The sequence below is a fragment of the Fomitopsis serialis genome (genome assembly GCF_022376445.1).
Source record: "Fomitopsis serialis strain Sig1Antser10 chromosome Unknown B0H18scaffold_438, whole genome shotgun sequence".
In the NCBI taxonomy this organism is placed as follows: domain Eukaryota; kingdom Fungi; phylum Basidiomycota; class Agaricomycetes; order Polyporales; family Fomitopsidaceae; genus Fomitopsis; species Fomitopsis serialis.
In genome coordinates, this window is record NW_025955398.1 from 4,250 (window position 1) to 31,386 (window position 27,137).

General features: G+C 55.6%; 5 protein-coding genes across 5 annotated transcripts; 4 read left to right on the top strand and 1 right to left on the bottom strand.

Annotated features, from left to right (window-relative positions):
• Positions 1–15,434: 15,434 nt before the first annotated feature.
• B0H18DRAFT_841071 (uncharacterized protein) lies at positions 15,435–15,787 on the top strand (the record flags this gene model as incomplete). The annotated part of the gene is made up of 3 exons (XM_048039494.1): positions 15,435–15,542; positions 15,600–15,701; positions 15,758–15,787. Coding segments are annotated over 3 exons (240 nt in total), but the record flags the coding sequence as incomplete, so codon positions are not given.
• A 2,024-nt stretch (positions 15,788–17,811) lies between these two features.
• Positions 17,812–18,710, top strand: B0H18DRAFT_1068233 (uncharacterized protein; the record flags this gene model as incomplete). Its single annotated transcript, XM_048031191.1, has 2 exons — positions 17,812–17,837; positions 18,043–18,710. A coding segment is annotated over exon 2 (609 nt), but the record flags the coding sequence as incomplete, so codon positions are not given.
• A 396-nt stretch (positions 18,711–19,106) lies between these two features.
• B0H18DRAFT_1177609 (cytochrome P450) lies at positions 19,107–20,727 on the top strand (the record flags this gene model as incomplete). Its single annotated transcript, XM_048035942.1, has 7 exons — positions 19,107–19,377; positions 19,413–19,504; positions 19,560–19,609; positions 19,654–20,106; positions 20,166–20,194; positions 20,249–20,265; positions 20,320–20,727. The coding sequence occupies 7 exons, from the start codon at positions 19,107–19,109 to the stop codon at positions 20,479–20,481; spliced, it is 1,074 nt and encodes a 357-aa protein (XP_047884604.1). The 3' UTR covers positions 20,482–20,727.
• Positions 20,728–20,815: 88 nt separating this feature from the next.
• B0H18DRAFT_448526 (MFS general substrate transporter) lies at positions 20,816–23,787 on the bottom strand. Its single transcript, XM_048038136.1, has 20 exons — positions 23,337–23,787; positions 23,268–23,275; positions 23,186–23,197; positions 23,120–23,132; positions 23,025–23,064; positions 22,915–22,972; positions 22,832–22,855; positions 22,667–22,781; positions 22,536–22,607; positions 22,458–22,481; positions 22,365–22,401; positions 22,242–22,310; positions 22,080–22,187; positions 21,906–22,023; positions 21,810–21,850; positions 21,653–21,754; positions 21,438–21,598; positions 21,291–21,377; positions 21,164–21,229; positions 20,816–21,102 (listed from the first exon to the last, which is right to left on the bottom strand). Exons 1-20 carry the CDS (start codon positions 23,612–23,614, stop codon positions 20,934–20,936), a joined length of 1,602 nt encoding a protein of 533 aa, XP_047884605.1. The 5' UTR covers positions 23,615–23,787; the 3' UTR covers positions 20,816–20,933.
• A 2,794-nt stretch (positions 23,788–26,581) lies between these two features.
• B0H18DRAFT_1129888 (uncharacterized protein) lies at positions 26,582–26,840 on the top strand (the record flags this gene model as incomplete). Its single annotated transcript, XM_048035443.1, has 2 exons — positions 26,582–26,770; positions 26,829–26,840. 2 exons carry the CDS (start codon positions 26,582–26,584, stop codon positions 26,838–26,840), a joined length of 201 nt encoding a protein of 66 aa, XP_047884606.1.
• Between the last annotated feature and the right edge of the window lie 297 nt (positions 26,841–27,137).

Consider the following 27,137-nt stretch of genomic DNA (forward strand, 5'->3'; position numbering starts at 1 on the left):
AGGTTATGAGCCCCGTCTCGACTTCCTGACCGCTTCCTCGTACAAACCGACAACACTTTAAGGGCACAACCACCCGCTTTCGACGTTTCCACGGCAAAACCACCGTTTTCACGCGCATATAGTCAACGAAAACGCATATACCCACGATGTCGGACGACAAGGACAAAGTCATCATTCTTCCTGAGAACTTTCACCTGAATCGCACAAATTGGGTGCAATGGAAGAGCAAGATCCTTACCATTGTCGAACTCCAGGGGAAGCTAGGCCATCTGCTCGGAAAGACGACCGCACCTACACCTGATGGCGCCACGCCCACTCCAGCCGAAGTGACCGAGCTTGCCAAATGGAACAAGAATGACCTGCACGCGAAGGCAACATGCACGCTCAACATGGATCTTTCGATCTGTGGAGTCGAGCCCTTCGGTCTTACGGCGTACGAGTTCTGGACGGCACTACTGGCGATAAAGGAGAGGCGAAGCGAGCTGGCGGTTATGAATGCCGAGGAGTATTTGAAGAAGTGCAAGTACGTCCCTGGCTCAGACATCCATGCCCATTTCGAAGAACTACGCCGTCGTCGCAAGGCGTGCAACGGGATGGCGTCACCCCTCACCGACCATCGATTCGCTATAATCATCTGCCAGTCCATGGGAGACGTCTACAACCACATAACTGCAGGACTACTCACGAAGTCGGATCCAGAGGACGTCATCCTGACGATCCTCGCTGTACACGACAACAAGATGCTGCGTACGGGGCAGCCGCAGAACCCACTCGGAGTCACGCAGACGGCGGTACCGGGCGAACAGCATACCTCGGCGTTCATGACAGCGGCTAAGGCGCAGCTCATCTGCGACTGGTGCCTGTGGAAAGGTCACTCGAAGGAGTGTTGCTTCTGCGAGGGAGGAGGTATGGCAGGACAACAACCGGCCAACTGGAAGTCGCAGCCGAGACCAAAGAAGGGCTCACCGGCTGACTTAGCTCACCCAATGGCACCGAACGCTGCAGCTACCGCGAACGCCGCGTCGTCTTCATCCACTTCCGCCGTCGCTCCGAATTACAACGTCTTCATGGCAAGTGCGACGCTGGTGCAGAATACGTCGACCGACGGAATCATCCGAGCGTACCTCGATTCAGGCGCAAGTCACCACTACTTCACGGACCGTGCAAGCTTTTCGGAGTACATGCCGCTAACCCCGCACTCTGGGAGCAGTGCCAAACGAGGCGCGGACTTCACCATCATCGGGGTCGGATGCGTGCACGCCGAGATGACGATCAACGGGCGGAGGTCTGTGGTCACCTTCCGCAACGCACTCCATGTACCAGACCTCGCTGCGAACCTTATATCCGTATCCCGGATCGACGGTAGTGGCTGCGACATCGTGATCAAGGCCGGAGAGATGCGTATCGCTGGTCAGGGAGGAGGAGACCCTATCCTCGTTGGCAGGGTGACCCCCAGCAACCTGTACGAGGTCGTCTTAACCCGAGTCGACGGTCAGTCCATACCGAACATTGCTACTGTCGCGCCAGGAGAGTCGAGTGCCCTGGCATCCTTGACGAACGCCAGAGCCACCGACGTACACACTTGGCATCGCCACTTCGGACACGCCAGCGAACGGACAGTGTTGGAGATGGCTAAATCCGGTGCAGTGGAGGGGATGGAGATCGTCGGAGGGATGCCACTCGGGAAGTGCGAGGATTGCATTAAAGGGAAGCACCCTCGTCTCCCCTTCACGTCGTCCAGTATCGAGGAGGACGTCTGCGAGCGCATCTACATCGACTTAACCGGACGCGCTCGTGAACCATCGCTCGGCGGCGCCCACCACGGCATGACGCTTCATGACGGGAAGTCTTCGTTCGAAGCACTCAACCTCTTGCGAACCAAAGAGGCAGAGGAGACGCTAGACTCATTCAGCAACTTCAAAACGATGGCCGAGTTGCAGACTGGCAAGAAAATTCGACGCATACGCACCGATAATGGGCACGAGTTCGACAACTCAATCTGGGCCGCCTTCACTCGGAAACATGGCATCATACACGAGATGACTACGCCGTACACGCCCCAGCAGGACGGAGTGGCTGAGCGCGGACATCGGACCTTGGGCGATCATGCCAGGTCGATGCTTTTTGACACCGGTTTGCCAGTCGGGCTATGGGGAGAAGCTTACAAGACGGCGACTTACGTGAAAAACCTGACAGCGTCAGCGCGTCAGGGAGGCTGTACTCCGTACGAGGCCTGGTTTGGACACGTACCGAATGTCGCGCACCTGCGAGCGTTCGGATCAGTGGCTTGGGCGAAGGTGCCGGACGAAACCCGCACGAAACTAGATCCCAAGTCAATACGATGCATTCTCGTCGGATATACGGAGAATGCAAACTATAGACTTTGGGACCCGGCAACGGGACGCATGGTCTGGAGTCGCAATGTCATATTCGAGGAAGGCCCGGGACACCGAACCTTGATTCAGAGCGCACCTGTTGTTATACAAGCCGAAGCCGCCGAGATCGCCGAGCCAGAAGCTGTAGACGCACCAGACGAGGTACGAGAGGCGGAGCCAGAGCCGGTCGAGCCAGTAGTCGCGGGGGAGCAGAGACCCACAGTGGAAGACGTACCGATCATGGCGCCTAGGGAGGCAATACCTCCACGTCGATCTGCGAGGACCACGGCACCGAGTCAGAAGTTCCGTGAATCTCAGGAGTCAGACGAACGCGAGCAGGCAGCACGTAGCAAAGGAGAAGCCTGGGCAGTCGATGGTGATGAGGAGGCGCCTCGAAACTTGAGCCCGGAAGGCGCATACCTCGCTATGTTCACGGAGGCAACCTCAGTTGGCCAGGACGGCGATGTTCGATGGTACCGCGGGGGCAAAACTCCGGAGACCTACAAGGAGGCGTGCCGCCAGCCTGAGATCTGGACTCCTTCGATGGACAGCGAGATCGAAGGACTGACGAAGATCAAAGCATGGGAGCTCGTACCTCGCACACCGGACATGAATGTTATCGGGAACAAATGGGTCTTCGCACGAAAATTCGCCGGGGAGGATGAAGCTGAAGGCAAGTGGAAGCCGAAAGCTAGATTGGTGGCGAAGGGGTTCCAGCAGATACCGGGCGTAGACTACTTCGAGACCCACGCCTCTGTCGTGCGGTTCGAGTCGTTGCGTCTGGTCTGCGCGACTGCAGTCGTGCGTGATATGGAGATGGCCCAGGACGACGTCGAGAAAGCCTACCTGAACGCATCCCCGGAAGAAGCGATCTATATGGAGCAGCCGGCAGGGTACGTTTCAAAAGAATTCCCGACTCATGTTTGTAGGATGGTTAGAGGGTTATACGGGTGCATGCAGGCGGGGAATGATTGGTGGAAGAACCTTGACAAAACGTACCAGGAGCTGGGCTTCTCGCGATCGCGGTCGGACGAATGCGTGCGAGCTAGGTTCGACGACGACGGGTTAGCAATCACAGCGACGTATACAGACGACATCGGGGAGGCGGGGGACTCGGTGGAGGGCCTGGCGACCTTGCGATCCGAACTCGCTGTGCGGTACCGGCTCAGCGGGGGAGGTGAGTTTAAGTACATGCTGGGCGTGCTGATCGAGCGGGACCGGGAGAAGAGAACGATGCGCATGACCCAGCGCGCGTACGCAGAGCGAGTGCTTGACCGTTTCGGGATGAAGGACTCGAACCCGGTTCGGACGCCCCTCGACCCAGGCTGCAAACTTTCCAAAGAAGCCGAGCCGGCGACCGTTGAACAGCAAGCGGAGATGGAGAAGATCCCATACCGAGAGGCGTTGGGCGCAATCATGTACCTAGCCGTTGCTACAAGGCCCGACCTCTCATACCCAGTCCAGCTGCTTAGTCGATTCATGGCGAACCCGGGATATGACCACTGGCGCGCACTCAAGCGCGTCCTGCGATACATCAAAGGAACGCTCGACCATGGAATCACTTACGACGGATACCACCCGGCGGGACTCCAGCCGACTGTGTATTCGGACGCGTCTCAGGGCGACTGCCCCGACACTGGCCGGTCGACTCATGGTCACGTCGTGATGATGGCGGGAGGGCCAGTCTCGTGGAGCTCGCGGCGACAGGAGGTCGTGATGCTGTCGACGACCGAGGCGGAGTACATCGCTGCTGTGCACGCGGGGCAGACGGGCGTATGGGTGGCGAACTTCATGGACGAAATCTACGTGCCCGTGGCTCGTCCCGTTGTCATCCGAATGGACAGCAGCGGGGGAGAGAGCTTGGCGACTCGCTCGGCGAACTTCTCGCGAGTGCGGCACCTGCACATTCGGTACCACTGGTTGCGCGAGGCAATCCGGGGTAAGCAACTTAAGATTGTTCATATTCCAGGCACCGAGAACCCAGCGGACATTTCCACGAAGGCACTTGCTTTACCTACTCTACTTAGACATTTACAGTACATGCGCGTCGCGGCCCAGGGGGACTGTTGAAGTGGGACCGTGACGCGCGCGCTTGTGACGACGCGGACACGTGATGGACGAACGGACTGTAACGGACACACGTAGACACTAGCTACCTCAGTCGAGTACCACGAGGACGCGACTGAGGTAAGCTTTCTCTCTGTTGTATTTCTAGCCAGAAGATGCTGATACTGTAGTATTAGACCTTGTAACTTTAACAGGTACAGTAGCAATGGAGTCGAGTACCACGAGGACGCGACTGAGACCTTGTAACTTTAACAGTCCCGCTGACCATCGAGGAGTTGCTGAGCATCTCGCCCGAGCTTCGGAACCGCTATCGCGAAGCTGTGACGCCCCGAAGAGTGACGCACGACTCGAACCCGACCTCGACGAACATGGCTGCGTTCGAAGAACTTCCAACACACGACCCTGCGTTAGTAGACTGCCACGACAACGAGCTCGACCCGGACACTACCATCATCCCAGACTTGTACGAGACGTACCTGAGGGTGTTGCCTCGAGGCGCGATACCTAGCGAACTCACTGTCGCGGCTGAGTCCCATTCGCTTCGAACGATCGACCTCACGATCGATCGGAAGGAGAAGGTAGCCTGCATTCTCGATCCCGGTTCTCAGGTCATCTGCATGTCGGAAGCACTGTGCTATCATCTCGGTTTATCGTTCGACCCGACCATCGTACTCAGCATGCAATCCGCGAACGGTGGAGTCGACCGCTCGCTCGGCCTTGTTCGAAACGTACCATGTCAAGTCGGCCCGATCACCTTGTATCTCCAGATCCACGTCATCAAGCGCGCGTCGTACGACGTACTTCTAGGCCGACCATTCGACGTCATCACTGAGAGCCTGGTGAAGAACTTCGCCGACGAGAATCAAACCATCACCCTGTTGTGCCCGAACACGTCCGAACAGATCACGGTACCTACGATGCCTCGAGGACGTCCGAAGTTCCAAGAGGTTTTTCAGAAGAGGCAGTCGGGACTTTTGAACACGTAGTTCAGGCCGACGATGACGAGCAAGTCGCGCTTGTGATCGACTTCGAAAACGATACCCCGTCCATTTCTGCCTATGCCAACATATCATCTCTCGAAGACCCAGTTCTCGCGGCTACGTATCTCTCCGTTCCACATACCTATTCCAGTTTTGTTTTCGATGAAGTCAGGACAGCCACCGAGGCTACGAGATCGACTCAGCATACCCCGTCATACGCTTCGAAACCTTCGAACACGCATAGATCTTCGACCACTTCTCCGAACACATTCTCTCGTTCGAACACTCACCTACGTATACCCGCACCGGCCATACCCACGACAGTACCGACTCGTCCGAGGATGCTCCTGATGTGTCCACATTCGCACAGGCAAAATCGAAGAAGAAGTACAAGCCGGTCGCACTCAAGACGAGACCTGTTCTCGGGTCCGTCCCCGAACAGTTTCGTATCGTTCGCGACATCAAGGGAGATCCGCTCTCTACGATGCGTGAACTCAACCCCAACCCACCTCCTTTCAAGCCCGAAGGTCGCTACACGGCCGAAAGGGCAGCCATCTCGGATAAGTTACACGACGATGATCTGTTACAACCTGCGAACGCGATCTACTTCACCACTTCATGGCTACGAACAACGACGCGTTCGCGTGGTCAGACAACGAACGTGGCAACTTCAAGTCCGAGTATTTCCCACCTATAGACTTTCCTGTGATCCCGCATACGCCTTGGGTCCAGAAGAACATCCCTATCCCTCCTGGCCTGTACAAGGAGGTCTGTTCGATGATTCGTCGCAAGATTGACTCCGGCGTCTACGAACCTTCGAACTCGTCGTACCGTTCGCGGTGGTTTTGTGTTGTTAAGAAGGATGGCAAGTCCTTGCGGATTGTGCACAGTCTCGAGCCTCTCAACGCAGTCACGATCCAACACTCTGGTGTCCCGCCGACTCCCGAACATCTCGCCGAACAGTTCGGAGGTCGAACGTGCGGAGGGATGCTAGACCTCTATGTCGGCTACGACGAACGTTATATCGCCGAAAGTTCGAGAGATCTCACTACGTTCCAGACACCGTACGGAGCCATGCGACTTACTACGCTTCCTATGGGGTGGACAAATGCAGTGCCCATCTTCCACGACGACGTAACCTATATCCTTCAGCCCGAAACTCCCGAACACACTGTACCCTACATCGACGACGTTCCGCTGAAAGGTCCGGCTAGCGACTACGGTGGAGAAGTCATTCCGCAGAATCCTGGCATTCGAAGGTTCGTCTGGGAACACTTCCAGAACCTTAACCGGATCGTCACTCGAATGCGCTACGCGGGTGGAACGTTTTCGGGAGTCAAGAGTGTGCTGATAGCCCGAGAAATCATGGTCATTGGCCACCGTTGTACGCCTCAAGGGCGCCTGCCTGACGAATCTCGAGTCGCGACCATCCGAAACTGGGGCGCCTGTCAGACCTTGTCCGATGTTCGAGCATTTCTCGGCACGATCGGAGTGTGCAGGATATTTATCAAGAACTTCGCGCACCGGGCCGACGCGCTCGTCCGTCTAACAAGGAAGGATATGCCCTTCGAGTGGGGCCCCGCACAACAGCAGGCTCAGGACGACTTGAAGCAGGCCTTGCTCGAAAGCCCAGCACTTCGTTCGATCAATTACGACTCGACGGCACCTGTTATTCTGGCCGTCGACACGTCCTTCATTGCAGTCGGATTCCTCCTATGCCAGTGCGACGAGGAGGACGCCAAGCGCAGGTACTACAGCCGATTCGGGTCAATCACGCTCAACGACCGTGAACGTCGATTCTCGCAACCAAAACTTGAAATCTATGGACTGTTCCGCGCTCTTCGAGCGCTTCGAATGTATGTCATCGGGATTCGAAACCTGATCGTGGAAGTCGACGCTCGCTACATCAAGGGCATGCTCGCTAATCCTGACATCGCACCGAGCGCGAGCATTAATCGCTGGATTGTCTCAATTCTCACGTTTCACTTCACTCTCGTGCATGTGCCCGGGACTTCGCACGGACCGGATGGACTGTCCCGAAGAACGACGCAACCCGGCGATGACCCAATCGACGAAGACGACGCGTTCGAAGACTGGATCGACAACATGTACTCATTCGTGCACATGATACAGCCTTGTCCCACCCTCTCCCACCCTTCGAGCGTTTCGGTGCTCGCGTTGACCGAGGACGGTCAAGATTTCAGTAAGGGGGAGGATGACGACGACTACGCGATAGTACCACGTTCGGACAAAGCTCGAAAGCTAGACGCACGCGTCGAGCAAGTTAAGCATTTCCTGATGACGCTTTCGAAGCCAGACGGACTTTCGCAACGAGCGTTCGAGGCGTTCTACAAGTACGCGACGCAGTTCTTCGTCACCGGGGATCGACTCTGGAGACGAAATGGTCAAGGCGCGCATAAGGTTGTCCTACCACCCGAGCGAAGGCTTCGAACATTACGCGAGAGCCACGATAGGATCGGACACCGCGGAATCCACGCAACGATTGTAGCAGTCTCCGAACGCTTCTGGTGGCCCGATCACAAGTCCGACGTAGGCTGGTATGTTCGAACGTGCGACCTATGTCAGAAGCGTCAGTTACGACAGATCCTCATCCCACCGACGGTCGCGATGCCAGCCGGACTATTCATGAAGGCGTTCTGCGACACGATGTTCATGCCTGTTTCGGGAGGCTATAAGCTCATAGCGCAAGCGCGCTGTTCTTCGATCACGTACCCCGAAGCCCGAATGCTTCGAAGAGAGACAGCTCAGACCCTTGGCGAATGGCTATATCAAGACATTGTCTGTCGCTGGGGCACGCTTGTTGAACTAGTCTCCGACAACGGCGCACCCTGGGTCAAGGCGCTCGAGTACCTCTCGAAGAAGTATCACATCAACCATATCAGGATCAGTGGCTACAACTCGCGAGCGAACGGTATCATCGAACGTTCGCACTTCGACATGAGACAAGCGTTGTTTAAGGCAGCAGACGGAGATCAGTCGCGCTGGTCACAGGTCTTCCATTCGTACTATGGTCCGAACGCGTAACAACTCGTCGAAGAATGGGATGTTCGCCATACTTTGCAGCGACAGGCACGCACCCGATACTGCCTCTCGACGTTATCGAAGCAACGTACCTTGTCCCACCGCCTGAGACAGCACTCGACACTACCGACTTGATTGCACGACGCGCTGTAGCACTTCAGAAACGGTCGGAGGACCTTTCGAAGATCTATTCGAAGGTCTACGAAGCGAGACGTGAGGCTGCCCGACGCTTCGAACGAGAACACCAGTACACGATCGAAGACTTTGACTTCCAGCGTGGGGACTTAGTCCTCGTGCGAAACACAGCGATAGAGAAAGCCTTGAACCGGAAGATGCGCCCACGGTACCAAGGACCCATGGTCGTCGTATCTCGAAACCGAGGAGGTGCCTACATCATTGCTGAACTAGATGGCACAGTCCTCGATAGACCTATGGCCGCGTTTCGAGTCATTCCCTACCTTGCTCGAAGGTCGATCACGATTTCGCTCGAACACCTGGACGTACCCTTCGAACGTGTGCGTGAAATGGAGGAGTCAGACACTCTAGGGGACGACGAGCCAGAGGCGTCCGACATACCCGACGAGCTAGACGACGAGTCTTCAGCTTCAGAAGACGAAGAATGAGTCTCTCAAAGGACTTGCATAAAATACCCAATCAATTCTATTTATCTTCATTGATTAGCCATTCCTGCACATACGCTTCAAAATTCGCAGGACACCGCGTACACAGACAAGACAAGAGATGCATTATACAAGTACGAGAGAGCGAGACGTTACAAATCAGCAGCCACACGCGCGAGACACAATCAGAGCACGACGAACACATCTACGGAGTCACGAACGCGACGGGAGATACTACGAACGAACTACTTGGAAGACTTCCCCTTCGAAGGCCCGGCCGAGGATCCAGCGGCAGGCGGATCGAACGCGCCACGCGCAACGGTCGTAGACTCGACGTACAGCTCGTCGACACGACGGCTGTAGTACTCCTGGAGGCCCTCGAGCACCGCGAGCTCGAGACCCATCAGGTTCAACGACGCCTCGACGTTGCCGACGCGCTCGGTAGTCGCGGTCAAGGCGGCACGGGCCTCGGCGAGCGAGCGGACCGGGGCGCACTGCGCCTGGAGGATCGCCGAGATGTCGATCGGCGGAGTCTGCGTCTGCGCGGCGTGCAAGGCCGCGGCGGCACGAGGATGGAGGGGCATGCGCGACGACGAGAAGGCCGTAGAGCCCAGAACCGGCACCGTGACAGGAGCCGGAGGCGCGGGGGCTGCAGGCTCCTCGGCGTCGACGCCCTTGCCTACGAAACGGAAGGTGTCAGCTACGAACGAAATGGTGGTCTTCGAAGATAGGAAAGGGACTTACCGGCACGGCGCGCCTTACGAGTGCCCGCCAGCGTGGCGGCACCCCAATAGCACCCCTGCTGGTCGTGCAAGCACTGATTGCATGCGACCGCGTCAGCTTCGAAAACGCACTCCTTCGGAGTAGCGTAGCCCGCGGCGCAGCGGTCGCACTAAGGCACGAACGGTTAGTAGAAAACGGCGAACACAGGAGGTGGGCACTTACCGCCATCGTCCTGTCGCGGACCGTAGTCGCACGACTGACGAGCTTGCGGACGGCCGGGTCCGTGACGTCGGGCGCCGAACCGTCAGCCGGGGCCTTGCGCTTCTTGTTTTTCTTCGAGCCCTTGGGCTCGGAGACGATCTCGACCTCCGGCGATTCGGCGCGGACAGTCGAGACGTCAGAGGCGGTGGGGGACTGAGCACGGATTTACCTTTTCCCCGAGCACCAGACCGGCCACGTCGTGGCAGGGTCTTCTCCTCGCGACGCTGGCGGTCAGCCTCGCGCTTGTGCGCCTCGGCGGCCTCCTCGAGCTCGGCGGCCTCGCGACGTTCGAGTTCTTCGGCCTTGGCGGCCTCGCGTCGTGCATTTTCCTCGGCCTCTACGGCCTCTTGACGTTGTTGGGCCTCGGCCGCCTCCCGTCGCTCGCGGCGCTCGCGCTCTTCGGCCTCCTTGAGTAGCTGGGCTTGGTTCGCTTCCCAGCGGCGACGGTCTTCGGCCTCCTTGCGCGCGTGATCGATGGCGGCGTCGAGCAGTGGCCACTGCATGTTTTCGGCGCATTGGCGCGCGGCCTCCGGATTGGCGTGAGTGGCAAGGACAAGCAGCCGTCCCAACGCGTTCGCGTAACGGGCAGCGAGGGTCGCGCCCTTCGTCACGCGAGTGTACCGATTCTTCGAACACTAAGTTAACAAGACTTAAACGAGACGGACGCGACTTACCATGGCAGCGAACGCGCCCTCGATCCACTCTTCAATCGCCTCGGGGTTCTCTGGGACGAGGTGCGCTACGACCCAATTGGCGAGCGGAGCCATTGGGCTCTTCGGGTCGTGCGGGACGGGGAAGCCGGTTTTGGGATCCACGGTGTAGTCGGCGTCCGACGCAGGCGCGCCGGCGAGATCAGGGACGGGCGCGGGAGCGGAGGCAGACGAAGCGGACATGGGACGAGTGGACAGAGGAGGAGATGGGCGAGCGAAGCGGGGGATTAAGCGAAGTTCGGCTGGGATCCCCCCCGCTATATGTGTGCTCGAGCTTTGTGGGTCCACCTACCGCATTCGAGGCGCTGAAACAACGGGGATCATCCCCATCAGAACCAGTCCAAAACGGGAAAGAAGCGCTCACCTCCCGTCCAATGGGATTAATTCTTCGGATCAACGTGATCGAGGCACGTCCTGCCGTTCGCTAATCGCTTCTCGAGTGCTCGCCATTGGACAAGACCTTCGGACGGCCTGGCGCGGAAGCATCTCGATGATCGCGGACGCAAATCAAGCGCCGGCGTGTTCGAGCCGACCGAGGACGGTCAGTATCTCAGTAAGGGGGAGATGATGAGCCCTTAGCTCACCTACTCACCGAAAACGCCATTTACGGTCGATACAACAGTACACTAAGTCCGTATGCTCGACGCGCTATCCGTCCGTTCGAGGGAACCGCCCGATGTTCGAAGCTCAAGCGTCCATGTTCGGGACCCTTAGCGGCGAAGTCACACGGTTTAGAAGAGTCACTACATTGGTAGGACTACGGGCAAGTACACGGCTAGGTCAAACTAACTAGTGACGGCCTCGGCAACTCTCGTATCTATGGCCTCGACCTCCACACCCGTGACCTCCACCTCTACCCCTACGAACAGACGGACCGGTGTCGGAGCCACGGTCAGTGTTGACGCGCTCGAGCAGGCTTTCGAGCAACCCGACGAGGGTGCCGTGCGTGCGGCGCTGGTCGACTGCGATGTTGTGAATCGCTCGACCCATGGACTCGAGGTTGTCGGGCAATTGGCGAAAATCGGACAGGATCAACGACTCGCGCTGATACTGCGGGTTCGCGAGAGGACGACGCTCGGCCTGGTTAACTTGTTCGAGCAGCACCAAGGTCTCGGACCAGGCGATCGTAGGGTAGGGCGAACCTAGGATATCTCCCTGGTTGCCATCGCGGTGGAAGACCTCGTCAAGGTAACGCATCAACTCGTCAATCTCGGGGAACGACCTGGGAGCAGGAAGCGTATCGTTCGCTAGCAGGATAGCCCGGCTACGGGACTCGAACAAGAAGCGCTGTTCGAAGGTCGGTACGATGGTTCGAAGGATAGTCAATGTCCGGAGGCACGTACGATCATCCAACGGACTCCGTGGGCCCAAGCCAGCCACTCTCCGGGACTGTTGGCATCGTATCGCGGCTCGACAAGTCCCTCGGTCTTGAGGACCTCTAGGAGGCGGTAGTAGCGGGCAGCATACGCTTCGGAAGTTGGGTCGAGGTGCGGCATGTTCGTGTAAGCCAGGCAAACTCCTGCGGCTGTCTCATATCTTCGAGGACTGTCACCGGCTCCGGTTATGACCTTCACCGTTCGGGGACGGTCGCCCGTTATTCGGAACTTGCGGAAGGCCGAGTTGGGTTCTCTCATGTGTTAGTAGGTCCGGGTCGAGCGTTGTGACAGTCTCCGATTGGCTATTTTCCTTATCACTCTCATTCATCATTTCTTGGATTTCTCTTGGCTCTCTTGGTCTTCGGACCGTATTTTCCTGTATATACTCTGGGACTTGTTCCCTTCGAATCTCAGAGACCCCCTTACCCTCTCAATCTCACCTCGCACCGGCGAGGTTCGTCAGTCAGCCAGTACGTTCGAAGTCAGCAAGTTCGCCAGTCAGTCAGTACGTTCGAAGCCAGTCAGTCAGTTCGCCAGTACGTTCGCCAGCTCGTAGTTGCCCCGAGAGGCTCTACACTTCTCCTCCTGCCGTCGCTCGCCTTCCTTGTCACCGTTCGTTCGACACGTCTGTCGAAACCCTCCCTCCTACCTTCGAGGCTTAGCACTCGTCTTCGAACAGTCTCCGACATCTTCGAAGCTCTCCCACGTCGTTCGGAGTCTTGTCCGTCCTCCTCCTTCTTACCTAGACCACTGTACAGTCCCCCGTACATCTCATAGACGCAGAGGCCTCGCATACCACTGCTCGACCTCACGGTTGGGTTTTTGTGTGGCTTTTGTGTTCTTTTCGGTCGCGTCAACGCGAGAGAGGATCGATCAGGCACAGTGCCCGCGACTCGGAAGATAAGCTAAGATCCATCTTTACTGCCCCCCGGCGACTGGGAGAACCTCAGTAGTCGCATGCCACGGGTCAAACGTCTGGGTCGCAGACAACCCAAGCATTGAATGCATCGGAGTCGCAAGGATGAAACTCCCGAGAAGGGACAAATACGTGGTCTGAGCCAAAACATTAAGGTATGACTCGGACACAATACTCACAGGATTGTAATTCTGTCTCCATACATTGTCCCAGCCCGCATTACCCCTGAGGCACTCGATGGCCCCTCTTGTCCAAGCCATTGGTGGGCTTGCATGGGACGGGGTGACAACTCTCGATGTTCATCGAGTACCTGGGCCTTCCCCGCGTAAGGAGCTTCGTCGCTTCGGGAACACGACTTCGATGTTCTGCAGCGTCGACTTGAGTTGAGGGATGGTCCGCGTCATAGACTCTGTTCACTAAGCGACAACTAACGACAAAAGAGCGGCAGGCCTCAGTTGCATTTATGAGATCGAGGGCATGCAGCGAATGCGCCGCCAATATGGAGATACTCACCGTGCACGCCTAGTTCCAGGACCGAACCCGAGCCACCGAATGCTTTAGTGGCTGATAGTGTCCGCGGATACCGTGCCTTGTACACCGTAACTTCCGCAGACCTGTGTAGAGCACGATCTATCTTGAATGTTGAAGCCGAGTTGGCGACACAGCGAGGATTTGCGACTCGGAGTGGTCATGGTGAGAGTCGCTGTCGGGTCTCCGTGTTTTGGCTTTCCATATTAGCAATGTCAGCCAAATCCTGCAAGATATCTCCAGTGTGGGTCGAGGATCTCCATCGAGTCGCATTGTGCAGTTTCATGACCAGTGGCGCATCGTGCGGTTGGAACTATCAGTTGAACGTAGTGACGATTATGTAAGCACAAGTTACGGAGGAGTCTCCGAAACGGGCGCGCACAATCGGTGTCGGTGCAATTCCGCTCCTCCCTCCTCTTTCTATTCCTCTTCCTTCGATATCCGACTGAGCTCGCGCTAGAGTAGCACCATCAAATAGCGAATCTAGTCATGAGGGAAGTAGGAGACTATGAGCTCTTTGCATACATATGTAAGGCCGTTTTGGTCCTAGGAATATTCGCTCTCACCGCGCGAAGATCCCTTGCAGGATCATCTCGAACGGGGCGGCCACATACATACGACCGTCGTTTCACACTACCCGGAGCAGTAAACGGCATTCCAATGGCATTTAATGTGCATATATTGCACTTGAGCTGCGACAACGGAGATAGAGGCCCGGTGGAGGTCCGACCGATGTGCGTTCATAGCCTTCTTCTTTCTCAGCCTCTCTGACCACGACGTTGTTCACCTGTACTGTGCCTCGTGACAGACCTCAGAACAGGGCACTGTTGTGTCCACGATGAAATCAGTGTCCGTGCCATTCCGCGTCCTAATGTTTTAGTAGCCCCTTCTCTAGGGCCGCATTTCACTGAATATCTACCCGTCCACCTTAGACAATAATAACGATGACTGGGGTGAAACCGCTGCTTCCTTCAATCACAAGCGTAGCCTAGCCGCAGACAAGAGTTCAACGATCCTCAATGCATGAACTACCGGTAACCGGATTCGTAACGCCTGTCTCAGTATCACCGCAACCTCACTCGGGCCTGGCCATCATCCCCCATCCACCCTACATTGTCTCGGGCCCGGCGTAGCTCCGTCTGGAACTCGCACCATTTCTGTGAAACCCGGCGAGATGGCCGCCGCAATTACATACGGTATTGACGTAGGAGGCCCGGTGTGTACCTTGTCTATCGAGATATCGCAAAAGATGAATCGGCGGTGTCAGGCCAAGATCAAACCCAAACAATCCTTGATGAAACAGTCGTGAATAACGAAGATGAATGAGCTTGCGACGCTTCGCTGAGCTACTGAGAGCAGCCACATTCCAGTCAAGCGGCACACTACTCCAGGTGATAGAAGGCGTTTGTCTTGGGTACGTCTCACTTGGTCACAAGCTATCGCTCTAGCCCACTCAATAAAGTCAGACGTATGATTGGACGCCGAGCGGATAATACATACGCATCATGTCGGTCCCCATTTGGCGTGCCGGCACGCCGCTTTCCTAGTCTCGACCACATTCACGCGTATGCGTCAAAATTTGTCCCACCTAGCCGGGTTGGGCCTGTATTGAGTCTCGACGAAACTCCATCAGCGCAGACGAGAAAAGTCGTGCGTGTATCTTATAAAACGGAATCATTGGCGAACCACACCGTAAGCTTCACACAACCCTACTACCTTTTAGTCATGAGCGCTGCCGTTGCCTTGGTCGCTCTCTGCTTTCTGACAGTGCTCGCGAGGCACCTCCGGCAGGCATACTCAAGGCTCCCTGAGCTTGCAGGCCCAACACCGTCGAGCTGGATCCTGGGCTACAGGTATGATTTGCACAGCGCACCTGCCGGGAGTCTCTTCAGCCGCTGGAGAAGTAAGTATGGGCAAACGTACAAAGTCAGAGGCCCTTTCGGGGTAAGTCGACATTATACCGCGTCGCTCGTTTTCCATGACTCCTGACCCACATTACAGACAACTGAGCTAGTCATGGGTGACCCAAAGGGCGCCTCTCATGTACTCGGGTCTTACAGTTACATTCGTAATGAGTCGAACCGTGCTATGGTGGCGGAGTTCGTACGTATCAGGGTCTTGTTTATCTATACAACGTCCTCAAGTGCAATGACGATCAGTTCGGCGAGTCAATTTTCACTGCTGAAGGTTCGTCCATTGGCCAGGATGCGCTAACTTTGTTTGTGATGCTCACTTTGTTCGGAATCAGGCGATTTCCACAAACAACAAAGGACAGTACTCAACTCTGCGTTCACGTACGGATTATACCCTGTTATGCGCTGAGTATTTGTCTGAACTCGAAGGCAAAGATCCGCCAACGTTCGCGAAGTCTCGCAGGTTATCATTGACCTCGCAAACAAGGTCGGTGTCAATCCGTATGAAGTGCTTACCACTCCACTCAACGTGATACGACCCAGCTACGGGCAGACTGGGAAAACAAGCTTGACCATGCAGGCTCATCCGGCCTGACCCTTGACGTCAGCCATGAATTGCAGAGCCTCGCGTTCGTGCCACCGTCACTTTGTTGATTCGATGCTGACTTGATGCTGTACATCAGGAAAACCCTCTTTCCGTAATTCGTGGTAATGTTCTAAAATTGTCAATAATACGCGGAACACGGCAGAACACTCAATACTACCTTGCCATTATCAATCCAATGCATCACGCCTCTCATATTCGTGAGTATTATTCCGAAGTCGGTACTTGTTTCTCGCATGTGCAATAATATGCATGTATTCGTCTCACTGGGCACACATTGTCTATAAAATGACGGACTGCATAGTATTGAGCTCAAGGGTCTAGACTACATCATTACAAGTCGGTATCACAGGAGTCATTCGCCTGGGGCCGAGCACAGGTATACCTAAGCGTACTCTAGGCTCAACCCATGCACGTACCCATCCGGGTACAAATCCGCCACAGCAGGTACAGTGTCCGCATAGGCAAGTAAGACAGCGGGCGCGCGGGACAGCAGGCAGGCAGAATGGCGGGTGAGCATAATGGTGGGTAAGCAGGACAGCGAGAGGGACAACAAGCGAGCGCCAAGAGGAAGACGAGTACTTGGAGGGACGACGGGATAGCGAGATGGTGGGCGAGCAGGACGGCGGGCGAGGGCCCCGAGCGACAGCCGATTCGATAATGGGTGAGGGGAGCAGCGGGCGTGTGAGACGGCGGGCAAGTGGGATAGCGGGTGGGCGAGCTAGGGCGAGGGCGAGGGAGGGCGAGAGCGGGTTACCGAGTCGACGAGCGAGCGAGTTAGCAGACAAACCAGTAAGGGGACGCCGTGGCGTACCCATCCTCAATAAGCCTATGCACGTCGGGCTGCTGCTCGGCGGGCCCTTGCACGCCGCACTCAGTGTCCGGCAAACTGTTGCTCATCGCGGTCCTGCTCGATGAGCTGCGTTGTACCGGGCTTGGGCACTGCATCATAATATTAGTGTGCGGCAAGCTGGCCCTTGTCGTACTAATGCGCGTTGTATTCGTATGCACTTGTGCTTGTTGAGCAAACGTGCACCTAGGCTCTATCCACTCGTCCTTGGTGGGCATTCCCGGAGTCAAGGTGAAAAGTGGGGTACTCACCTGACTCGCTGGCCCTGCTGGGCGCAACCCGCATTCCTCCCTGCATCTTAACCCTTCGCGAGCCTTCAGTGACGCTCTTAGCGCGTCGCTGGGGCTTGTTGCAGTTGCGTACAACGCAATCTTGGTCCAATTAGTGGTCCGATGTACGTGCCGCCTCAGGCTCCCGCGGACGGGTCCACTTGTGTGTACTGGAGGTCAGCGGCGGGAAAGCGAGGGCGAACCAGATGTGACGAACAGGGACTGAGGGAGGAGGGGACCCGGAGGAAGTCCTGCGAGCGCGCGTGACGTGTCGTGGCTGAGGCGCTTAGCACTTCTCATGAGTTGCAGTGACAACAAGCCGTTCTCTGTCCCTCCCCATTCTCCGTCTCTCCCCATTCTCCGTCTCTCCCCATTCTCCGTCTATCCCCGTGTCTTTTGACTCGAACGCACCGCTTGCGTGGCTCTGGTAAGCTGCAGCACGATCATGCGGGCTCGAACTCACGTACTGCGCATGAAGGACCGGTTCTGAGCGACAGGATTGCGCGGCCGCCCAGCGCGACAAAAGTGGAACGAAGAGGCAAGGGTAGAAGGCAAAGAAACACAAGCACGAGCACTTTAGGAAGAGTGTGGGAAGGCTCAACGGTATGTTCGCTGTACTTACTACCCTTCTCGTTCGCTCACAAGCCGCGACTCGGACGCACTTGCGCGTCGACCTGGCGGTCAGTTGCTCTCTCTCGCCTACCTACAAGCGTGTTACCTCCAAGCTTGTCCACCCATCTGCCCTCTTGCATGCTCGCCTGCCCCTGCCTGCCATCTGTCACGCCGCCGCCCGTCTGGTCATTGGTCAGAGTCGCCCCTTCTTGCACACTCGCTCTCGCATCCGACTCTCTCCGCCCTACTCAGCCAATGGGGCCTGTCATCTCGCCTGCCCTGCCTCGCCTGCATACTTGTGCTTTCAGCCTTCCGCCCTCTTGCATGCTCACTCTCTCGGCTTCTCGTTGCCTCCCTGTCTCGCTCTCGTGCGTCCTTTCGACCTCACTCTCGACCACTAGTGTCGTCTCAATGGCTCGATTTCTCATACACTCACCCTCTCGCCCGCCCGTGCGCTCGCCTATCTCTGGTTTCACCTGTTCACTCGGTGGCTTGTCGGTTCTCTGGCTCACCCACTGGCTCTCGCCTGATCACCTGCTCTCACATGCCCCTGCATCATCTCGCCTGCGCAACCTCTCGCTCGCGCGACCTCTCGCCCGTGCAATCTCTCGTCTACTCACCCTCTCGCCTGTGCGCCCTCTCGCTGGCGCACGCACGCCCTCTCACTGGCACACCCTCTCGCTCGACACCCTCTCGCTCGACACCCTCTCGCTCGACACCCTCTCGCTCGACACCCTCTCGCTCGACAACCCTCTCGCTCGACACCCTCTCGCTCGTACTCTTGCTCGCGCATCTGCTCGCCCGCTCGCTAGTCCACACCCGCGCAAAAGTCGTACCTGCTCTGGTGGTCCTGTATGCATGCAGGTAGGAGTACAATAGGGATTGATTACGAGTAGTATATATCACGAGTAGCTCTACCAATGAGTCATGTTGGCTGTGTTTGTATCGTATTGGATCGCTGTCAGTACATTATTATGCATCTCATGTTTTTTCGCACCTATGCGTCTGTGTGGAATGCACTGCGAACATTAAGAATAAAGACAATGATTCATCTAATAGTGAGGAACCCTGCCCCTAACACGACTGTATTCAGCACAATATCCTGTTATTCGTAGGTCGACCTCCGGACCATAGCGAATAAAGCACTACTACAACGAACAAAAGAATGGCTACAATTACTCATTTTTCGCAGTAATAATACATCATTCGTTGTTATTCCGAAAGTAGGGTTTTCCTGATGCTAGAATTGACGCCATCAGCATGACGACGTTCTCTTATGCGATCTCCGACAATGCGTCTCTTTCCTCCCTGCTCGCCAAGATTGCCAATCTCCCTCTAACGAACGCTGCACTTGTTGCGGAATCGTTCGTCGAGGCATTCCCAGTACTCTGGAAATTACCTATCCCAATCAAGCGCTGGCCGCGCATTATGAAGGCGGAACTGGGCAAGGTTGCTGACAGGGTGTGGAAGGACAGCGAGATCGAGTGCATGAGAAGTGATGGAATGCATTCCAAGTTGCTGGAAGCCATGAGTACGTGTTGCTCTGCTCATATGATGTTTTTGCAGAGGAAGGTACTAATAGGATCCTTCGATGTCGGATAGACAACAGCAAGGTCCTATCTGGGAAGCCAATGGACCGAGATCTGGCCATCGCGAATGTACGTGATGGAGTAGATTCATCAATGTTCTTACGTGCTGACGCCATTTTGTTAGATCCTAGCCGTCATTTTCGCAGGTTATGAAACGACTGCTAGTGCAATAGGGTATGATGACGCTTCATCAATGTTACTTTTATGTTAACTGACAGTCTCGAATCGCAGGAATGCTTGCACGAACTCGCGCTCCAGCCTGCTATACAGTCCAAGCTTCGAGCAGAACTCGTCTCGTTTGCAGATGTCACGGGCAGAGACCCGACCTATGATGATCTTGCGAGTGCTACGCAGTTGCTGTACCTGGACGCCGTCGCACGCGAAACTATGCGCACGTATTCAATCGTAATGAACCTTACACGGGAGGCGACAGTCGAGGAGAGTATCCCTTTGCAGTTTCCCGTCCGATCGACGGGGGCTACGCATGTCGTTGTTAAGCCAGGGCAACTCGTCCACATCCCCATACGTGGCGGCATCAACAACGATCCTGATATATGGGGACCCGATTCAGAAGTGTTCAGACCGGAACGATGGCTAGACAACGGAAAGAGGCTGCCGGAGAGCGTCAAGACAGTCCGTGCTCCTGGGCATGTGCTATCATTTGGGGATGGGTACGTTGTCAACGTATATCCGCCTGGAAGTGCGATGTTGATGCAAGCCTTACTCCTAGACCAAAGATCTGTGTCGGACGTCACTTTGGTAGGTGAAAAAACTGCGCGCGTTCTCTCATTGACACTTAATGGCAATCACCAGCACTAGCGGAGTTCAAGGTCAGTCAGCACTGTTCTCTCCTTTCCGGGATGTCACGCTGATTTCTTGTACAGATACTGATCGCAACTCTGGTGCGGTACTTTCACTTCGAACACGCGGGGGTCGACTACGACTTCTATCGGGTCGGAAGCAACACTGTCAAGCCGAAGATACGTGGCAAGGACGGGCTATCTCCTAGCCTCGAGCTACGAATCAAAGCGGTGTTGGACATATGACGGCTGTGCTTCCAATCGACATCGCAGCAGTGACCTGGACATGCACACTACAACGTATTCGTTACTCTTGGGTGTCATCGAAGGCTCTTGCTGCTCGAGCGTCAGTTTCTATAAACACAGCTAGCGTTCCTATACACGAATCCGTATCCCAATGATCGCACCCTAGTAATGCATTACCAGGTCTCGCTATAGACAGTACTTGTCTGCACAGTTTGAGTGCACCGTAACCGAATGCGTACCGCTTCTATTGAGCGACTGTCATAATATCGCAGTTGTCATCATATCGACGGCTTGCCTTCAACTGTTCTCACATGTACAAACCATGCACCCGAGTCATGCATCTAGGAAGTACAGCTCATGCATATCGTGCAAAGGACTCTAATGTACAACAACATGATCGTGAAAGGATGTCTTCGTAATCTTGTGCCCTAGCGTCCTGCCGGCTCTCCGTCTTACACCATGAATACATACCGCGGATCCGTGTCCGCGATCTCCGGCTCCTCCGACAACTCCGTCTTCTCGTCCTGGGTCATGGCCTGGAGGCGCACTCCGTTCTTCTTGTTCTTGCGTGCCAGCCGCGTGCGGAGGATGAACGCTGCGAGCATGGATGCAAATAGACACCTGTTCCGTCCCGGCAGCAGTTTTAGCGTCGCGGAGAACAACAGCAATAGATCGGGCTCACCCTGCGGAGATTGCATGGCCTTTTCGGTAGTCGTCGTTGTTGTCGAAGTAGATCTGCGGCGCCGCACTAAACGCCATAGCGCTTCAGAATGCATACGAGCGGCGAAGCGGCGACAAAGTGGACTGACATGGAGATGCAGTTCGCGATGGACACGATGAACGCGGTGCCCACACCACGCTTGGGAGTCGGCGAGAAACAGTTCGCTGCCCAGCTCCTGCACAGGCAGAGTGGATATCAGCGTGCTGTTTTCATGCGACCCAAAACCGAAACGCACATCACCAATGGGAACAGACTGAAGTTCCCGCCAACAACGAGGAACAATGCGAAGTAGCCCGCGCCGACGCTCTTCTGCACACTCGTGGCAAGAATGAGGTAGCCGATGAATGCGATCGCCGTGGACAGCATGACGTGCCAGCCACGATCGCGCGTACGATCCTACAGATGACAAGGTTCATCAAAAGCGAACGGTGAAATAGTGAGATTACAAACCGAGTGCCACGCCTGGAAGACCACGAGGAACCACCCTGCGAAGTACGGTGCGACTGTCATGCCCTGGGCGTCGATACCGCTGAATCCGAGCTCGACGATGAGCTGTTTGACCAGCGTTAGTTAACCAACTGATCATCTCTGCTAGGAGAACACATGCCGTAGGCAGGAAGTATGTGATCGTCGCAGTGCCAACATTGACTGAAAAATGTTTCGTTCAGACCAGACGTATACGGAGATATTCGGCAAGACGTACACCCGCAGTAGATGACCATGAGGAGCCATGCGTTGAGGTCAGACACGACGAGGGTGAATGCGCGGAAGGCGCCCATGCCCCCGTGCGACGTCGGTTTCTGGTCTCGGTTCAGGCGTGCCTACGGAGCGAAGTCAATTGAAGTGACGCGTGGCTACAAGGCTGCTATGAACTTGCCTGAGCGATCGCTCTCTGGCGGGGCGTCAAGAACGAGGCGGTGAACGGGAACGAAGGGAGGAACACCAGCAACAGGGATGCCATGATGATGGTCGGGATGGCCTCGAGCTTCACAGCGGTGTCAGATGATGACCCGCCAGACCGACTCATGAGAGTACTCACGAGGAAGAGGAATTGCCATCCTTTCAGAACCGACGTGTGCACTCGGAGCAGGCCGAAGGCGATCAAGCCCTGCGAGAGCAGCGTCAGCTATGCGGCTTCAACCCTACTAATGCATGTTCATACGCTAATGGCGCCTGGGTATGTGCCGGTCATACAGATACTGCATCAAGGATGCTTGAGTCGTGCTGTTGACTCTCTTCGACATGTGATTCCTACCTGATCCGCATAGCGAGTTCGTGTCTTCGCAGGGAATCATCAGTCAGGCACGAGAGACAACATCGAAGGAAGGCGCACCGTTTATACCAAAAGGAAAGGTAGTACACCATGCCCGCGTAGTATCCCGCCTCGCCGATGCCAAGGAGGACCCTACGTATGATCTCGATAAGATTCCGCGCGTCCGATCATGCAGTACTAAGATGACGTACCGCAGAATCAACAACCCGGTGTAGCTCTTCGCATACACGAACGATAGCGAAGACAGGCCCCACCAGGTAAGTGACATGAAGAAGAACCTGTTGGCGCCGATTCGGCGTTGTAGCACTGGACTGAACCGTTAGCCGGAGGTCGCATCGCTTCGTGTCCGAACGTACCGTTGGCAGGCATCTCAAGCAGGCCTAGAAGCTCGGCATGAGCTACGTCGTCCTGATACAGCGGTAGTGGGCCAGAAACGCACAGTATCCGATGTAGAAGACGCTCAACGCGAGGGTCCATTTGTTGTTGTTCGTGACGCCCTACGAAAGTCATACTCAGTGAAGAGTACGATAGCAACAAGGCGACACACACATAGTTCTCATTGAATGCTGCCACAGTGTGGACGTTTCCGCTGGATAGATCATCAGTCACAGAAGTCGCTCCGGACTCTGATCGAGGGTGCGTACATATTAGTACGATCTGGTAAGACAATAGTGAATACGAGTTAAACCGGCATATGAGCTGCGCCTTACCGAATTGGTTGACTATTTCGAGAACACACAGAAATAGAAATCAGTATAGGGAGCATGTCCCTGAGGCTTCTCGGTCACGTACAGAGATAACTTCGGTCCATGCGCGTCAACATTTGGTGCATATCGACTCAGGATTGCGAATGGGACTGACCTCCCGATAACCAGCGACAGGACCCGTCGGTCGATCTTCCTCCGCACTGTCTTCTCCTCGTCCGCCGTGAACTCTACCGTCTCCGCATCCTTGTTCACGGCGTCCGCGACTTCAGTGTCCAGACGAGAGAAGAACTGCCTCCGCCGTGCGCGTTCGCCCAAGGCAGCTTGGAAACGCGTGCCCTCGGTGTTGGGATCCTCGATGCGCGCCTCCTCGATGTCCTTGTCGGATTCGGGGGACATGGCGGCGGCCGGTAGCTGTGAGGACGTGGCGACCATCTCCAGCCTTCCTTTGGGCTACGAAGGGGTGATGCAAAGGAGGTGGGACCTGAGGGCAAACGAGTCTCCGTCCTCAAAGGCGAGCTCGTATAAATACGTGGGCCACAGCCATGTCGCGTACCTTGTGTATCACCGCACAAACAATTATCACAGGTCCCGACGGAACGAAGGATCCGGAACGTTTGAACGATACGGTATACGGGCATCCCCATAGCGCCCCATATACGAGGGCGGATTTCTGATTGAGGGACATTGTAGTCATGGGACAGGGCAACGCAGGACCTCATGCCAGTGATGGTGATGTCAACTGACCGACTGCGAGTTCGAGGGGGCGCTCCGCAAGTGATATGATGTCGCAACGCGTTAACGGCCGACAATCGCATTGCTGCGACACAACGGCACGATCGCAAGTTTTACTCGCACTCTGGCGACGTCCCTTATATGTACAGAGAGCATGGTTAACGTTCACAGATCATGACACCCGACCAAAATTGAGCTCACAGATGTCGGTTTTGAGACACTAAGTACTATCCGGTCACCCGGTGGCACATACGCGCTTGCTGGTCTCGGAACTCCGGGATCAGAATGAGCTGTCTTTTGATATCCTCAATATACCTTTTGATAGACACGTTCTACGACCGTTCTACGTCGGCATACACCATCTCATTATTGTCCTGAGTAGGAGGCGTACTCACTCGTCGAGGTCTGCACCAGCTTGTTTTGAACCCTGAAATAGGTGCCACCAGTCCGAATCAGAGTGGGCTACAGTCTTGGCGGCTCGCCACAGACAATATTATCCTCGACATCATCTGCAGGCTGGTAAGATGGACTGGGGGGGGCCGCCAGTAGTTGGCTGAGCGATGTATTGTGGGATTACAAAAGCAATAGTCTAATCAAAGTCTGATAGTAGCATTTCGGAGTGTGAAATCTGGGTTAGCGAATCACAATTCGCGCTTTACGGATAGGTCACTCGCTTCGTTCGAACCACGAACCACCTCTCTTCCGTTGTGTGCTGTACCCGAATCATCGAAGGCTGTCAGCTGAGAGGCGTTCAGAGCAGACAGGGCAAACAAAACTGTGTGCTAAGAAGTGCTTATCTGGGCACCGAGGACGACTCGGACGCAATGACGAAAAGGACACATCGACGCCGCAGTCGTCCACGCGGGAAACCATTATCCCAGTGTTCGTGTGTCCGTGAACAGACACGGTCGATACACACGGATTTGCGCACTAGATCCACTGGTACGCTGCCTGTATCATCTCGCACGTTACTGGGGTTTGCAACGAGGTTGGTATGCACAGGTCGTCCATCATCGAGCGAATCTTCGGTTCGCCGGTCGTAGGTCACCCAGGGATCGGACTGCGTCGTATGTATGCGGTCGCTATGCGTCGCGTCGCCATATGTGTTCGACAGAAGCCGAGGTCAACATGTACCACAGGGCTCGCCCCACCGGGTCCACCGGAACATGCTATTTGACAACGTTCTTACAAGTCTCCACGGACGGCCAAGAGCAGTCGAGCTTATGACGTTGAGACCGGAACGCGTAACATGCTGCGCAGTCGGTGGAAGCACACTTCCAGTCATGGAGTAAATTTGAACAGCGACAGCGACTGGTGGTCGTCTGCTTTATGTATCGATGCGGCCGTCTTGTTTCTCCTACGACCACGGCTGCCAGCTTGGATATTGCCCTCACGACGTCCGCAGTGCGTGGGTGATATGTTCGGTTCAACGTAACATCGCTCGTCGTATATAGGGATGGGAAGCGGCTGCGGCTTCCTGAAAATGGGTTTAACGTGCAGTGTTACCATGTGCACCGTCTCATCCACAACGGAGATGACTTGCGAGTTGCGAGGACGAGTAGCTTGAATGCCGACGAAGAACTCCCAGTCGTGCCCGCCTGTATGTTTGGCATATCCTCATGGAGACCTATGTTTATCACTGACAACACCTTCGTACAGGGAATACGTTCGTTCGTATGCTCCTTCGTCTTACCCACCGAAGATGGCTAGGCTACGTCAAGGAGAACCGTCCTCAGTATATCGCTCAGTATTGCGCGATTGTGTCCGCGACAGCAACCTCGTTGTATCTGTGTCTGAGAAGACTTGCCGCTCGTTTTGATGCCTCACCGTACCGTCTGCCTTGGTTAGAACTGTGTCGGACCCGTGAGCTGGAGACGGAGACTATGCGCAAGTAGACGTGTTTGTCACTGCATTCTGCCTACTCACCTCGTCCCACATCGCTAGGCGTCAGGCCCGCTAGCAGACGGGTTGATACGAATCCCGTAGCTCTCGCGTTCACGTCGAGGAATAGACACCCAGAAGAGATGCGCTATTGGAGGTTGTAGTGTGTGACGAAACGACGTCGTCGACGTGTGTGCAAACCAGGTGTGTTATTGGTCCAGGAGCTGGAGTGGTGGAGGTGGGGTGAGGGAGTAGGAGATGAAGAAGCTTGATTCAGTGCCACTGTACTCCGGCCCGCGCTAGGTATACGTGTGGATGTACAAGACATCGATTCTTGAACAGAGTCTGAAGAGGTCCAGGAGGTCCCCTACGCGTACCGGACTTTGGAAGCGTAATCGCTCGCGCATGGTTGCCGTTCTCTCAGTACGTACCTACACTGGCAACATGTCATAGTAGATCCGTTAACACATTGTTGAGACATCAATCCGATACGGCGATGGATCATGGATGTAAGTAACTTCGAGATTCCCGGAACGACTCGACGAATCCGTGAGTGAGTGAGCCTCATGGCCGTCGCGCGACGCGCTCGTGGCGGAGATAAAGCGTCCGACGCTTATCACCCGCTCAGGTTCAAATTCCATCATCTGCTCGTCCACATCGTCAATCATGTTACGGCCTTACTCTTACGCACTTCCTCCGGAAGTGTGGCTACAAGCCTTGTCTTGCCTCTCGACAGCAGACGCGTGTACGTGCCGCCTCGTCTCGCATGGTTTCAACAGCCTCGCGATGCCCATGGCCTTCGCCAACATCGCCGTTGTATTCGGCGTTGACCAACGAGTGTCTTACACTATATTCCTCGGTCTAGCTCCAGTTGATGCGGCTGCCGAACAAGCCTTCAGGCTAGAGGAGGAGCGCGCAGCTAAGGTAGCTGCTCTCGTCGCCCGCATACAGACCGACCCATTCTTCGCCGCGATGGTCAGAAGTCTGCGCGTTCTGATACTACCTACTCGTCGCCTTAGTGTCTCACACATAGGTGCGCCGATAGTATTTGTTGCTCGTATGTCTGAGCATCACTCACGTTGCAATGCATAGAACATTTCATGGTTATGGCGATCCCATTTTTACGCCAGCTCCGTTCATTGGCTTGGTATGGTGAGCATGATTCACTGCCACTCACCGTACTGCGTGCGTTGGACGCATACTGTCCATTGTTGCGTATCTGTGCCCTTCCGTGAGTATTCCGTTCTTCGCTGTTGTTTCGTTAGCGGCTTACGCGAGGGGCAGAATGTTGTCGCTCCGAGATTTATCAGATGCCATGCGTAATCGCGCCTCTGTCCTTTCC